The 16,192-nt window shown below is 39.2% G+C and overlaps 1 protein-coding gene across 1 annotated transcript; it reads right to left on the reverse strand.

Annotated features, from left to right (window-relative positions):
- Nucleotides 1-1,981: 1,981 nt before the first annotated feature.
- On the reverse strand, nt 1,982-12,096 carry cacnb3b (calcium channel, voltage-dependent, beta 3b). The gene is made up of 12 exons (XM_055049760.1): nt 11,999-12,096; nt 11,784-11,905; nt 11,509-11,561; nt 11,088-11,107; nt 10,817-10,897; nt 8,502-8,560; nt 8,214-8,314; nt 7,908-8,059; nt 7,374-7,469; nt 6,979-7,149; nt 6,839-6,886; nt 1,982-5,757 (listed from the first exon to the last, which is right to left on the reverse strand). The coding sequence occupies exons 2-11, from the start codon at nt 11,816-11,818 to the stop codon at nt 6,857-6,859; spliced, it is 798 nt and encodes a 265-aa protein (XP_054905735.1). The 5' UTR covers nt 11,819-11,905; nt 11,999-12,096; the 3' UTR covers nt 1,982-5,757; nt 6,839-6,856.
- Nucleotides 12,097-16,192: the final 4,096 nt, after the last annotated feature.

Consider the following 16,192-nt stretch of genomic DNA (forward strand, 5'->3'; position numbering starts at 1 on the left):
AGGCGCCAAGATGCATGTAATGATTCAACAGAGCTTTATTTCAAAAATACCCACCACTCTCTTTCACATATAATTTAATCGTCACCAAGTGACATATTTTTTTTAATTTGAACTGTTTTGACAAAAATACCTTCCTTTTCATACTGTAATATGTATTTAATTTGAATTGAATGCTATCCTGGGAATAATATCAGGTAAAAATTGTTTCGATAAACTTTATGATGAACTAATTGTCCCCTTTAAAAACAATGCATTTTAAGAAACATTAGGGAAATGATCATATGCAGGCAAAACCGTAATCTGTCACTTGACCCTTTCCGAATTGATCAGTTTAAATGTCTTAATGGCTGAATCCATTACCAATCAGCACAAGAAAAATTGGTTTAATTTCCTCTTCACCTCAAGATAGTCTTATTAAAAGCAAAAACATTCCCTCTGCAACAGCTCTGTATTTTGGGAAGTATCAATGAAAATCAGTTGATTATTGGATTTAAAATAATCCCACGTAGTTTTAAAAATGGTTGGAAGTAGTTCCGGTGTGTCCTGTTGACCTCTGACACCCTATGAACTGAGATGGTGACTGTCATCACTGGGGAGCCACTGGGTCAAAAAGCACTGGGTGGGGTGAGGCCCATCCTTTGATATCAGTCAGTGGTGATCAAACGTTTTCACACATGAGCACCGGAGATGTAGTTCGACACCCGGTTTTAATTGTGTTGAAACAATGAGATAGACTTAAAGATAAAATCAACTTGCTGCCCTCCCCTGATGTCTGATGGTCCACCAGATCATTTACATGCTGATGTCGGTGATAATTATTGGCGTTTTGTCCCAGTGGGAAGAAGCAATTTGCTTTTGCTTGCAAACAGCCCCCCTTCTTCAGACCTCCAGTGCTAAAACCTGTTTCCTTTCCTGTTGTTGATCCTCAGACTGTGGGACACTGTGGATGATGCAGCAAATCATTGCCATCGGTACCCACACCTGAGCTCCTTATTTTCTGGTTTTATTTAAACAACTTCTCTTCTTCACACCAAGAAGAGAAAGAAAAGCTTAAGCGTTTCTTGTTTGCCTCTCAGATTTTGTGACACACTGAAATAACTGTACATCAAATCGTAATTTAAGTAATTTTTATCAAAAAAAACGTGACGGGTGGTCTATTCATTGTAGCAAACATTTGATTCTTTAATTTTTTATTAACTGCTTAGAGAAAGTTGGAGATGAAAAGAAGTGCAACCACTGAACTCTTTCTGACCCTTGTTTACTTACTGCGGCATAAATGCATGTGGGATCTCCCAATCCCCTCTGATGGGGGCAGAGAGGCAGGTGGCTGTGAATAATGATCAGGTATAAAGTGACACCTACCAGATTGACCTGGCCAGATTGCAGGTCCTTCATGGAGACACACAACACTGCAAGGTCAGTTCTGAAATCTCCAATTAACCTAACAGGCTTTTTTTTTTTTTTTTTTCATAAATGAGAAAACCCGGTGCAGTCAGAAAGCAGAAGCTCCAGAAAAACACAACTCAAGATTTGAAATTCAGAACTTGCCGTGAGCTTTCCAATCTGCCTCATTTATACGCCTCAAAACATTTTCAGTGGAAATAAAGACGTTTAGGGATATTGACTTCTGCTGACTGAATCCAGAATCTCTTTCAGTCCTGATGTCTCATGACAGACTAAAAAATGAAAAGCTTTGATGGTTTTTTTATGTTTGTTTTATATCTCACTCCACCTCAACATCACTCATGAGCAGAATACCGAAGAAGGTTTTTATTTATGTTAACGTACTTTGAGGCGAAGACTTAAGCCCCAACCTGAGGGAGCCGCCATCTTTTTCCTGTTGAGACCCACGGCCTCAGACTCCCATCGACATTTAAAACCATGTTACATCAGGACAAGAGTCTAGGTTTACCACTGCACATGCGCGCCCTCTGCCGGTGGACATGTGAATCTCTTTAAATAAATGCACAGCAAGAAAGAATGTCATTAGAACGTTTTTTTTTTTATTTACCACCTCGTTCTCGCGTGGCGTTTACAGATACACACCAAGCACATTTCATCATCAGACAATGTCAGTCCTAGTTGTCTGAGACCAGCAGCGTTGTTGGAGTCACAGCTGGAGGTAAATACGGCATACGTTGAGTGCATTTATTGCATCAAAACAAAAAGAGACAAAAAGCAACCATATAAACAATATTAGTGCAATTATACCCCGCCCCAACCGAGGAGATATCTTGATAGTCTCAGCTTGTATCTTATCAATACTAAACTTTGTATTGCATCCAGAATTTAGGTCAGTGAAATAAGTAATAGTAATAAAAACGTTGTGCTTTGGATATGGAAAAAAAAATAGTTTAGTTACAATAGAATCATTCTGCAATACAACTCAAATAAAAAAACCAAAAACAGACAAACAAAAACAAACAAACGAGGATCTGGTTTATCTAAGGTTTTTTTTCTAAGAAGGTCCTGTGCTCTTGGTGTTTTGTCAGGCGGACGGTAGTAAGCTCCAACCCGATCTATTAGAAGTGTATGTCAGTCTCAGTGGAGGACATCTCTGGTCCTGGATAAAAAGTGCATCATGTTAAAAACAGAATGCTTTCTGAGCTGTATGCTGTGAAAAACAAAACAAAACAAAGAGCAAAAGACTTTTTGCTAGTCAGAGTTAGCAACGTTTGCATGGAATTTAATACTAATCATTTACAGTATTTACAGCTTATCTTTCATAATGCATATATGTAAGTGGTTATGTGGGTCATGTCGATTTGCCCATGTGAGGATGATCCTTACAGCCCTTCTGACGCAACAGGAGTACAATATGCCATGCACATACAATAGGTTATTTACATGAGTTATTTTCTAATAATTTCGAAGCAGTTGTATTGAGATGGAAGTTAAGAACCGTAAGGTGTCAAACAAACAAACGAGGCAAATTAGAGACAGACTGTCCCACTGCATGGCTTGCAGTTTCAGACTGAGATTCAGCTGAACATCTTCAGTTGTCACCAAACTGTTTGAGATCTACCCTGTTTATTTTACATAAACATGTGAAAAATGAACAAAAGTCTCCCTTCAGGAACTTTAAAATCTCACGTGTACAAAAGTAAGACGTCACTGGGTGAGTTTAGAGTTTGTCGTTTTTCAGTCACAGTTATTGGACTTGCTTGAATAAGAGGATAATCAATAATATTTCAAGATTATTTATTTATGTTAACATACAAGTGCCATGTGGGTGAGTATTAAAGTGTTATTTCTTTGAGAGTTTAATTTTAAAATGATTGAAGATTAAGGTACAATAAAATCTTGGAGATTTTGTTTTATTTTATGTCTTAAGCCATAGTTAAATGTTCTCACATTATTTCAGAGGAGGGTCAGAATTTAAGTAAAAACAAACATTGTGGTCATTAATGGTGAAGACATAAGACTTTCTTGTCTGCAGTGCGGTCCGCTCTGCAGAGCTGAAACTTCTCTCTTTGATGGGGATTTCTAAGGACAGATAGTCTTCTGGCTTAATAGTAATTCACAGAACTGATACTAAGAAGTAAGTTTCAGACAAATTATTTGTCTTTAGTAAACACCATGCTGACTCTAAACTGGTCTAGACTTGGAGTCTGATGCATTTTTATTCAGTCATATGGATCTTGTGTTTGAGGAATACACCTGCGTTGCAAGCAGTTTTGCCTCATGTGTCTGAGCCACAGAACGACTTTGATGACCCATGAGCCAAAATGCTTGGTAATGTGGCAAGCATTTGACAAAGCAGTGAGGACGACAGCAATGCTCTTCAATGAAGTTGGTGTGAATAAAAATATCGCCAGCAGCAGAATGAGTTTGATGAAGACTGTAGCTGTGTGTTTTAAGTCTTCAAAAGTGCAAAGCTGAACTAAAAACACACAAGTTGCGTCAAAGAGTCTGTTGCCGTCAACTGAAGAATGAAGACATGAACAAAGTTTGGAGCTCAGTAGGTATCAGCTGCAGGTTCTTCCTCAAAGACTCAGATTGGTATCAGGGACAAAACCGTCCTGACTGAAAATATTGACTTTTGAATCGACATTGACAACATTGATCTTCACCGTTCATTCCTAGATCCTATAAATGTCTTGTCACAATCAGATTTGATTTTATTCCTACTTAATTAAGACAAAACTGCATGAGCTTTATAAAAAAATAAGATAATTCCTTTCCGCTACTTCATCAGTAGTGGTTACATTTCCAAGAACTTGATTCTGTGTATCTCTCTTTTGGACTTATGGCTTAGGCTTAGTTCTTGCTGAAATATAAGAAATATACAAACTTAATCAATGATGTAACAATATAATTCTGTGAATAAAATGAGCTAAAATACTTAATAAATATGAATAAATGTGTTGGTAACATGTCGGGCTTCGGCCAGTGGAAATCAGAAATGACAGACGCTACTCCGGGGGGGTTGAGCCAAATTGCATCCAGTACCACGACTGGTTACAGCTTCCCATGCATCGTTACGCCATTTAATAAATAACATATCTATAAGTATTTTGTGACTATCATTGTTACACAAACATCTTTACTTTTGGGGACGAACAATGTGACTAAGATGAGTGAATAATTTTATTTTGGATTTTAAACTAAATGTGACTGATTTCTATCTGGTTTTATTAGTTACAGAAAAAAGTTACAATCCTCGGGTTGGACTTCAACTGTCTGCACATTTTACCGTAAGGACTCTTTCCTCAACCAACACAACAGATTTAACTCACATTCGCCAGCAGCGGCAAAGACGTAGAAAATGTGTGCTATCAGTGTTTGTTATACATTATTTGCATAAAAGCTACATGTAGAGATATGCTTTTGGTATACTGAGAGCAAATATATGAGTAACAGATAGTTGTATAAACTGTCTTAGTACAAGAGCAGACAGAAAGAAGAATATTGCATAAACCAGGAGTGGAAAGTAAGAGGATAAAGGAAGACAAAATCGCTATTTTTTCCATGTGTCTCCATGCAAAAGTGATACTGCAATGACTCTGACAGGAGCAAACGTACTTTTAAGGAAGGATTTTAGTTAAACATTTAAAACGGCAGCTCACTTAAAGCTGCGGACACGGAAGACATACATAATAGATTTTTTGTCACTCCTTGCACCCGAAAGGAAGCAAGGTGAATCAGACATTAAACCTTAAGAGCCCTGCACTGGAAACCTGGTGATGTGCTCGCAGCTTTTCTGTGCCACCGGTATCATGGACTAACATAACTCAGCCCCTTAGATGTGTGAGAGATGAATCAGCCTTTATGTGCTTCAGACAGCTACAGACACTCACAAGCTGGCTCATCTTTCATGGATAATAGGGATCTTTTTTTCTTGTTTTTTTTTTTTAACTGTTTGGATTGGAGAATGTACGACATGGGAGGGTTTGGTGGTAAGGAGTTGAACAGTGACTGCGCTGTTTCCCCGGTTTCTGTAAACCAGTGCTTTTGCAGCGGCAGAAAGCGGCCCTGAGTTATCAGTTGACGTTGGGAGCAGGGATGTCTGGCCCCTGGGGCAGCAGTGAGGCTGCAGTTGGGTGCATCTTCCTCCCTATGTGGAATATTTCTCCTCCTATCCCAGCTCACCGCACTTCTGCTCTTTCACCCTTTGCATGGACCCAGCTCTTCTCTCTGCTTCACATGTGGAGAAGGCGATGGCTGGCTTTGATGAGAGGAGGAACGCTGCTGCCCCCTGGTGGTCCCTGTTCTCCATGTCTTGGCTGTTCTGACCCCAGCCGACAGCACAGGCTGCTGCTGCAGAGAAGGAAACACACACCAATGTGTTTAGAGAAATTCTTGAATTTCTCTTCTAGCTTTGATGGGATGACTTCTGTCATTTGTCCTTAGGAATTTCTGAGGAGGAAAACAAATTACTTGCTGACGAATCTTTTGAAGTAGGATTTTGTGGAGAACCAATCAATATTTAGTACCTTACATGCAGCGAATAAAGATCGCGACTGCGATAAGAAATCATAGGGATCCAGTTGCAAAGCAGTTTTCTGCCATCTTAAAACCAGTCCTGTCTAAAGTGTCAGGATCCAGGGTTTTTTGGGATTTTTCTGGGTTTACATTTTTGATTATTTGTTGCCTATGTTTGACTTTAGTTATTCTTTGTTTTAATCAAATCAACCCCCATTCTGTCTTTAAGTCAATCTGTTCTTAGTTATTTTAGTGAGACAATGTTTGTAGTTTCTGTCCCTCTGGCTCCTCGTGTGTTTACCTCTGCATTTTTGTAAGTTGTTTTGAAACTATTAAAACTTATTTCATTATTTGTCTCCTGGATCCTGGCTTGCGTTTTGGTCTCCCACAAACACAATAACAGAAAGTTTTATTTCAATTAAACTGTTACTTTGCATCTGTCATAAATTTGTAGCCTGACAGTTTTTGTGCAGCTTAAAACTTTATTCTGAATTTTGGACATTTATAGTGAAATCACTTTTCTTTCCCCCATGAAGACAGATGTTCAACAATCTGGACACAGAGCATGAATTTCTAGCATCTTTTTCTGTTCCACACCTGTACCCATTACAAAAACAAGACACAACAACTTCCTTCCTCTTGAAACACCGCAGCCTTTCTCGGATCCAATATGTCCCCTGTTTTCTGTGCCGTCAGAGACAACATGCTCTTTTATGCAACACCTGGAGACATCCTCCACAATCTTATTTTCTATTTTTTAATCACAGCTGCCATCTTGACCAGCTATCAGATTTCTGATTGCAACTCCACACAATCCTGTCTAAAAAAATTTTTTGGGGTATGAATGAAGTTTTAACTCATAAAACAAAAACGAAAAACATTCAAACAAACGTAAACATTATTTTCTGCTCACCTGCATCCGAGGCTGGGATCATTCTATCAACTCTTGAGTCTCTGAAAACTGTTTTGGGAAAAAAAGGAGAGAAGGTGAAGCTAATTAATGGAACCTTGATATAAGTTTAACATTTTAGTTGGCTGTGTGTTTGTTTGCACCTGCTGACTGGAGTTGGCTGAAGGTGGGGTGACCATATTTTGGTCCTGTAAGGGATTAACTGGGGCAGAACAAGGGAGATGTGTGGCTCGCCAGTAAATTTCCAGGTACTCTGCGAGGTGGTCGCAGGCTTCTTCCAGCTGATTCTCATCCAGGATTACGTCAAACATCTCCTGAAGGACCAAAAGCACAAAAAACACTTTCAAAACTCTCTTCAGCTTTTGTTTTCCAATCAGAACTTTCTGTGTCTTTTCTCTCATCAGACGCTGGATCTAGTGACGGAAGCTAATCTGTCGGATTGCTCACGTACATTTTGCTGTTTGCTTATTAATGTGTGCTGTACCTTTTTAAATAAAAACAGATGGACTTAGATTGAAATTAAAACAGAGGGACGTACAGGAGGACACTGAGCCAGCTTGTCCCCGGCCATCATCTGGACGTTGAGGTGCTTGCTTTGGGACTTCCCTCGAGACTTTATCAGCCTCTGAAGAACCTGTAGGATGAATCAAAGACAATGATTGTTTTTTTTTAAAGAAACATTAGTCTCACTAAAACAATTTCTTTAATTTATTTCCTCCTTCTCTTGACATTTAGCCTGAAAATCCAGAAATATTTTGCTTGCAGAGCTGTGGTGTGAGCGAACCCCCACATATTGATAAGCTGTCTAAAACCGAGTAAAAGTAAAACAGTACAAGATTTCTTCAGGAAAACATTTTTTTATGGAAAATATTGAACGACTGAAGTCTATATTAACAGATATGGTAAAAGAAACAAACAAAACTCATTTAATGTAATACTGGAAATGAAAGCCTGAACTATTTGACCTGATAGAATCAAAGCAGCTTCCATATTAAAACAGACTGGTTCGCCTTTTAATATAAACCTGTTTTGATTGATCCTTTCTCAAAACAGAACACGGGCTTTACTGTACTTTGGGTGATGAAACTTTAACATAGACGATGATGGGAGCCAGAGAAGTCTTGAGGAGCTGGGCTGGATGGTTGATGGTGTCTGCGTCCAGGACGACCAGCTGAAGAGACTTTGCCAACTCAAAGATCCTCTCGATCTCACTCTGGACTTCAGCTGAGAGCAAACCAGAAAAAAACACAACAAAAAAAACAACAACATTTACTGGAATCTATTTTTAACTCAAGAGTCAGTGGAGGTATCTATTCTTAGCGCTTATTGATCTTCATTCACCACCAAAAGATTGAAGGCAGCTTTTCTCGTTATTTACCCAGGCTAGAGCGAGTGTTGGATCTCTCCATTATGGCCTTCTTGTTCAGCACCGAGCGCTTTGCCAGGGACAGATCAGCGGTCACCCGTGTAATAGTGATCCTGAGGAAGGAGTGTCTTATCACATCTTATCTACCACTGTTCCATTTCAAAGGAGTGAAACTGTACTCTGAAGGAGCTAAAAATAATTCCCCATCATGCTGTATCCTACCCACCATGAAACGTGATAGGCAGAACACCACAATGAACCCAGACACAGTGTTTGTGCAGCAGAGACAGCCGCGCTCACCTGTCGACAAATCTGTGCTTTAGGAAGTCAAACAAGGCTTTCTGCATCATGTCAGTCACCTAAGTGAAACAAAGTGCAAAGAAGTCAGAAAACAATTGCTATAATAACACAATGGAGACGCAATTGATCATATCTTCATCTGGTTTGTAAGGCTTTGTTCTCTTTCTCATCACAGTCAAGTTCCAAATCATTAGACCCTGGTACAAATATTGTTTTCACTGGACCATAAGTATATTCCTTGATTTTGTCTTTTCATTTTTAGGCTAGTAGGCCTGCTCAAGAAAAAAATAACAATTGTCAATTAATGCGATTATTTTCTGAAGTTGTGAGAAATGGACCATTTGAGGCTCTGGGGCTGTTCTCAATGGCAATTAGAAGAAGAAAAAAAATCACAATTAACCCAAAACCAAAAACATCTCCCCAACTAAAATGTGTTTTAGTTGAAAGTTTATGTAATTAATTACCATGGTAAACTAACGTTAACAATAAATAATTAAGCAGGAGCTAAATGTATTTATCTGCATTTTATACAACTAAATAATGTTACTACAATACATGTTTGAAAAACATAATGAGATACAAATAGCCTAAATGAACAGATTTGATTGTACTTACTAGAAAGTAAGTTCACTTGAGCAATGAGTTTCACTCAAAGCTTTAGCATTGATATGCCACAGATAATTAATGAACACTTCAACTAAAGGAGGGACAACCCTAAAACTCTAGTTCTAAAACAAAAAATGTTTCAACGTGACTTCATTCTGAATTTTTCTAAGGCGGCATCATTATGTTCGCACTGTCTAATTTCCAGCAGTTGGAGAAAACGGCTTTTAAATGACATTGCTCTTCCACTCTGACGCAGAGAAATGAAGTGACCACAAGAGGGGGTTCAGAGAGGAGTTAATGTGGAAGAGCGTCAAGGAGTGGCAGCATGCAATATGTACAAGTGAGACAAAGCAGAGAGAATGAGAACAACAGGGAAAGGGAGGCAAGCTGGTGTTCACCACCAGAGCATCTCCGAAGCACATCGCACCACTGCAACGCATAAATATTTCACACACATGCATACAAACGCAGACGGCTTGGCATGCAGTGTGCGAGATCACAGCGGAGAGAAAACACAGAGGCTTAGAAACACACCACTCGCCTTGCATTTCAACATACTGAAACACAGACTCATTCCATGCTGAAGGACTCAGAGGAGAGACCGCGATGTGTTTTCGGAGGTTTAATACACAGTGCGACTGTGATGCAATTTTCTAATATGAACTGAGTTAGGATTTATGAGGAGACATATTGGTTTAGCTGATCCAAGAGGCAGCAGTCTGTGAAGAATGTGACTGCAATGTTTAGTACCGCTGTTCATGGGATAATCCTGGAAAAATAACCAAAGAAAATATATAAAAATCCCACTGGATCTGAAAATCCAGTCCATTTTTGACTGAAGCAACATTCCAAAAGACTGAGCGACATCACAATTGGACGTGTCTGGTACATTTCTAGGGTTACAGTTACATTGGTGTTCTGCAGACAATTTATGAACCTTTGCATTCATTTACATAGAAGAGTATTTATTTTTTAGTACCCCAAACAATGCCTCTTATTTAAATTTAACATAAATTATAAATCTTTTCTAGCTTGATCACAGTGTCTAGAGAACTTTTAAATAGTAATCCACAATTTTCTATTTGCCTGGGGAAAATGATTACAGAGGCCAATTTCTGTAAACTACTCTACAAAATAGGAAAGACAACAGAACATGCTACTCAAATTGTGCAGATTGTCTGTGTCATTCTTTAGGTCGATAATGGTGCAAGAAAAGAGTCACTCTCAAACGACCTGTAAGTTAATTGAGGGATTTGTTCTTTTATGGCAAGTGGCAATAAGTGGTTTCGTAGTTGACAACTTCAAGAACTCAAAAACTTGAGCTCTGAGAGATGGAGTCCTTAACCTCACTTATATCTGCAGTCAGATCAATTATTTCCAAAAATTGTTTCCAGGTTTGTGACAGCAAAACCTTACAGGTTGATCCCATAAGTGTTTATCACAATGCTACAGGCTGCTTCACCTCCTATCTAAATGGAACATTTATGAGATGCAAAGTTACAAATGTCTGCATATTTTTGTTTTGTTTTAAGCTGAATAAAGTATTTTGTAATGAAGGGAATAATGTGAACTGTAAAGTCGGCGTTGTAAAAACCTCCCAACAGGGAGTCATTGACGTCGTAGTTTTGAAGTCTCAAGATGTCTGCCCTATTTCTCCGTAACAGCTTCTGCACAATGAAAGCAGATAACTCAGTGGGCAATCAACTCACTTCATAGCCTTTCAGTGAAGGGCCCACCAGCACCACGGGCCTCATGGAGGGAACCACGTCATAGGGAGGAACATGTTCCGTCTGCAGAGGTCACAAACGCAGGCAGGGGGTGGAGGACGGAAGAGCACAGAAACGCTGAAGTGAATGGAAACACACTGCAGGAAATAATTTGTTAAAAATTGGATGGCTGTGCACTCACTGCCAGAGTATGAAGTGCAAAGTAAAAAAAAAAAAAATACAAAGAGACAAGGAAGGAAAAAGAAAAACATACCTGTTTCTGCTTCTGTTTGGCTTTAACACATATACAAATACAATTAACATTAAACATGATTTATGAGGAAAAAAAAGCAAAGGATACAAAGCTGTAAGTAAATAAAATACCCAGTACAGAGTTGAGTCAAAGGGTTTTTATGCATTTTTCAACACTCAAATTCTCAACTGACTGGATGGACAGACGGATGGATGGATTTTACATCCAGGTAGAAACATTAGGGTCCATGCATATCCCTCACTCCTCTTTACATACAATTATTGAAATAAATGATAAAACCATCTTGTTTCCAAATGTTGTTTCCGTTCTTTGGCACTATTTTAAAATGCCTTTTCACTACTGCATATATAAATCTGACCTGTGTGGATGACCAAGTTCCAGCAGACAAGAAACAAAACCCAGCTCTTCCAGTCCCCCTCACCTGCAGATGGAGGGGTGGACCTCCAGCCTCCCGATGATGCGTTCCCTCCTTTCCTGCAGAGCGACATAATGCAAAACTTTATTATGCGTGATGAACCCCCTCAGGAGGCAATTTGGAGAGCTCCAAATAAAGCTCAACACGTGAGCAAGAGCTATTTATAGCTTTTAAAAGTTTTCAGTGTGTACTGCAGAGGAAGCTGGTGAAAATCAGGACAGAGAAACTCAGAAATACAGAGTGGCAGCAAACAAATCCATGAGGGCCGTGCGTGTTTTGACCTGGCAGCTGCTTTTTGTTCTTGTTTTATCCTCATGGCCTCCAGTTTCACTGGGCTTGGGATAAATGTAATGTCTGCCCCTTCTTTCACTAGCCGACCAATCCACCAGTCATTGTTATATTTCTGCAGGAAAGGAAATTGCACAGTTGCTTAATATTATGTCTATAGATTGATTTACTGTGGATTATTGTCATGTGGAGTTTTAACATATTCTACCTCTTTTATGTGCAGAAAGTCTTTGGTTTCAAAGTTGATAGCAGCACCTTGGACTGGACAATCTTCATCAAGGGCCCCACAGTAACTCACATTGGTTTTCACTGCAAATGCTACCGGCTTGGACTGTTGAGAAAAAATATATAAAGCCGTTTCCAGCAATCCTTTAGGACGTAGAAGACTTTACATCAAAGTAGAGTTCTCGTGCTACTGATTTTTAAGAGATTAACATAAATTTGAGCCTCTTACCTTGGCTCTTTCCAGCTGCAGCTGAGCCTGGCGCTCGGCTTCACGCCGAGACGCCTCCTGGTCTTCCTCCAGGGACAGGTCGGAATCAGAGGGTCGACTAGCGTAGGAATCGGCTGAACCCTTCAGACAGGCGAAAGGACAGGGAGAAAGAGAATGTTCAAAAATAAAAGCTCTCAGAGGTGACCTTAAGTAAGAAATGACCCATTTCAAAATAACATCTGGCAGGAATTGCTTAGAATTTTACTGGGATAAAAGACAAATAACAAATATACCGCTTCACACAGATAATCCGTGTCCTCCATGCCTGTCCCGTCGTATACCTGTCCCTGCCTCTGCTTGTCCTTTCTGGTAGCTTTCCAAAGCAGCCCTTCCCAGGGGAACATGATGTTCATGAGAACCGCAACACTAACAACAGGCATAACCTTCTCTATCTATTTGCTTCAACACGTGTTGGAAGAAATCCAGTCTGCGCCCAAAAAGGTTGAGTGTAAACAACACTATTTGGCATTTTATAATTTTACTGTTTTTAATAAAAATGGTTTCAGTACATAAATTCTTTGTGAGCCAATAAATAACCTTAGCAAGAAAAAAATAAAAGACAATGGAAAGTCCTGGAGAGATCCTGAGATCTGTCCCTTTATATTGATTAAAAATGAAAACAAAAACCTCACCGTTCTCATCCTCTCACACCCTCATCATATTTAGAAGTGAGCGACCTCATAAAAAAAAAGCCAAATAAAGTATCTTAAAAGGTTTATTTGACCCTTTTCCTCATGTCTGGCTCACGTTGCGCCTCTTCCCTCCTCCTGTTCGGCTGCAGCTCTTTGATATTGCCAAGTCACCCAAAACAGGTTGAGCAAAAATATAAAGCAAAGGACGTGGGAATTATTTATATATGAAAGCCATTTGTAGATGGCACCGAGTCCATTAGAAGAGGAAAAATGGACTTTATTCAAGATAAAAACGTTCTGCCTTGTAATTTTTGGCATGTTTCTAATCCTGAAGAGCTGAAGGAAGTCACCTCATCCTGCATCGTTTTTACCGTGCATTAAAAATTATGCATCAGTAAATCTAAAATGCTTCACCTTGACCTTTCTGTTTGTAGCCAATAAAAGGATTTCCAACATAGTTCTCCTTGAAGGTTTGACCACTTTCATCAGAAATGATTGATTTAGTTAAAACTCATAGCTTTCAGGTGAGTTTTGCCTCAAAATCTAATTACTATTTTCTTTCTTTGGCTTTGATGTTTATGATTATTTATTCATTTAGGACTGCTGTACCCATGGTTACTGAAAACGTAGATAAAAATGTGTTAAAGGTTTTAGAATAATTTAATTTTTGACTGAAGTACTTCTAAAACAATGCAGGATAAAATTTTGAGTATATCATAAAAATTTTTTAAAAACTTTCAAAATTTCATTGGTTCCAAAAACAGGCAGCGTTTACAGTTTTGTGTTGATTATGCTTGAAATGTGCAAACAGCACACAATGAATCTGGTTATGCTAATGATCCTGCCTTCATGTGCATAGAGTATGGAAAGCCAAGTGTATCAAAAACACATTGTGCATGTGTTGTGTGGCTGAGAAATACCCATCAAGTATTCACATGTAAACAAAGCAAGAGCAACTCATTAACATTGTTGTGTTTATGTGCAAACAATGCGTCAACAATGCATCCAACTTTCTAGTGAGCTGGTTTAATCACTTTTGGTCTTCAAAGTGACAAAGTGAAATTCAAATGCAGGGACACATAATACAGTCTGTTTCTGCAGCAAATAGGCTTTAAAATGACATGTAAAAGCAACATCACACATCACATTAGGTATTCAAAGCTTCAGCGTACAGTCCATACAGTCCTTCAGCATAAATGAACACCATTTATAGACTATTAAAAGTTTTACACAAAATTTAACATATACTCTGACGCTTCGGTACAAAGGTTTTGGGAATATATTAATTATTCAGTCCACAGCTATGTTACTTCCTGAGCTGTTAGAGGTTTTGAGAAAACATACTCATGATGAGAAAGCCCTCACATGCTGGAAGCCCCATCAACTAAAACACGAGATGATGACGCTGCAGCAGTTACAGATCTCCACCAGCAGAGGGAAGCACATTCATATCACTAACAAGGAAGGTAGACAGAAATGCATGTTTATTTTCACAACAATGGCTGAGTTTGTGTTTGACGAGTTTTACAAAGACTTTGTAATGCAACAAGTAGAAATGGTGGTCAGACATGTAAGTAGAATATATGCAATGACACTTTGCTGTTTTTGAGTATCTATCCTAGTTTTATGAAACACATGAAAAGCCACAGGTACAGGCTGAGCTGAAACACTGACAGAAACTGGAGCTTTTTTTTTTAAGAGTGAAAAAAAAGCTACAGATAGTAAATTAAAACACAAGCTGAAAAATTACAATACTGGCATTTAAAGAAGATAAAAATTAGCAAAGCAATATGGCTGGTACGGTCTTGAATAACCACAGTAAATGTAGAATAATTATAATGGCAATACATTAAAATAGTACACACACACACACAGAAAAAAAAAAGGTAGAAAAGAAAAAATAAGGTTACGGACACACAAACTACTAAAACTTAACATAAGCATTGTAAAACTTGGCTTTATGCCCTTTGGGACAACCAATGAGTGTTCAAAAACAAAACAGTATAAATAAACAAATAACTGAAAATATTATATGAAATAAATAAACAGATAAATAAATAAATACAGACAGCCAGACACGTATCTATCCGACGGAGGTTGTAAATGTTCCAGGATATCAGCAAGCTGTATAACAATGGTATGTACGATTTTGTGCCTGTAATCTCTTTGAGTCCAGATGTAATGATCGTCAGTAGGATAGGAACCTCACTGCTCTCTGTCGACTCAAAACACATTCCTAGCTGAGCGATGGACTTTTAAAACAAACTATTGATCCAAATTGATGATGTTCAACAGATGGGCCGCCCAGCGAGTCGCAATCGCAGTGAAATGCCACATTTCAAGCGGAACACAGTAAGCATGATTAAACCAATCTCACGTGTTCGGTGCAGCATGTCAACATTGGGTGAAGATAAGGAGGGAGGTGAAAGAGAGACACAAGGGGGGAGATGCAGGCAAAGTGACTGGACCCGTGCACACTTCTGTCGAAACAACGGTGAAGTCCCCTGAATGTCTCTGAGCAGCCATTTAGACGACTCGTGGATGAAAAAAACTGAGTTTGCATGCAGGGAGGTTTTCCTCTACAAAAACGGAGGCAGCGTTAGGAGCGTACCTTGTTGATCAGTCCTGTAGCACTCGAGTCGGAGGCAGACATGATTCTGCTGCCAGTGCTCTCCTCTCCCCATGGCACAGAAAAACAGCGGAAACCTCCTCCCCTCCGGCCGTGGTTACAGTGAGGGGAGCACAGTGAGGGAGGGAGGCAGAGGGAGGGAGGCGCGCTCAGGATAAGTGCTTCACAGCCATTGCTGCGCTGCCTCAATACTCACTTCCCATAGAAAATTGATGCTCTGACTGCAGCACTGTTTAGTGTACACCCGTGCACACTGTTGGAAATCTCTACATCCTGGACATGTCAGAAAAATAAAGTCTCCTCATATTTCTATTGCACAAGCTGCTCCGTCATTTTTTTTCGATTTTACAAACGCGCCATAACCCTTAAGGTCCATATGGAGTTGAATCACTTCTACACCAGAAGGTCAAGACCTGCTAAGTACTTGCATGAAGAAAAGGCAGGCTTGTGTCTGCATTGTACCATTGAAATATGAGGTACTTCAAAATATTTTGTGTGGGAAAAACCATGAAACTACCTCAAAAATAGAAAATACCACAAAAGTAAAGTAGAAGAGTAAAGCTCAATATAATGAGAAAGACATGTTTTCCAGCCTGATTTAATGGAACCAACTGTTTCTGCATTCCTCAGGTTTTCAAGGAGTTTGTT

Source organism: Poeciliopsis prolifica, unplaced genomic scaffold (assembly GCF_027474105.1).
Source record: "Poeciliopsis prolifica strain line A6 unplaced genomic scaffold, Auburn_PproV2 SCAFFOLD029, whole genome shotgun sequence".
Taxonomy (NCBI): Eukaryota; Metazoa; Chordata; class Actinopteri; order Cyprinodontiformes; family Poeciliidae; genus Poeciliopsis; species Poeciliopsis prolifica.

What these genes read in the sequence shown, in the direction of transcription:
- cacnb3b (XM_055049760.1), bottom strand. Translation starts at nt 11,818, where the DNA reads ATGAGGATAAAACAAGAACAAAAAGCAGCTGCCAG. An exon ending in GTCCACCCCTCCATCTGCAG is followed by an intron (nt 11,108 to 11,508) that starts GTGAGGGGGACT and finishes TATGTGTTAAAG; the next exon opens with CCAAACAGAAGCAGAAACAG. An exon ending in TTAAAGTTTCATCACCCAAA is followed by an intron (nt 7,470 to 7,907) that starts GTACAGTAAAGC and finishes TTCATCCTACAG; the next exon opens with GTTCTTCAGAGGCTGATAAA.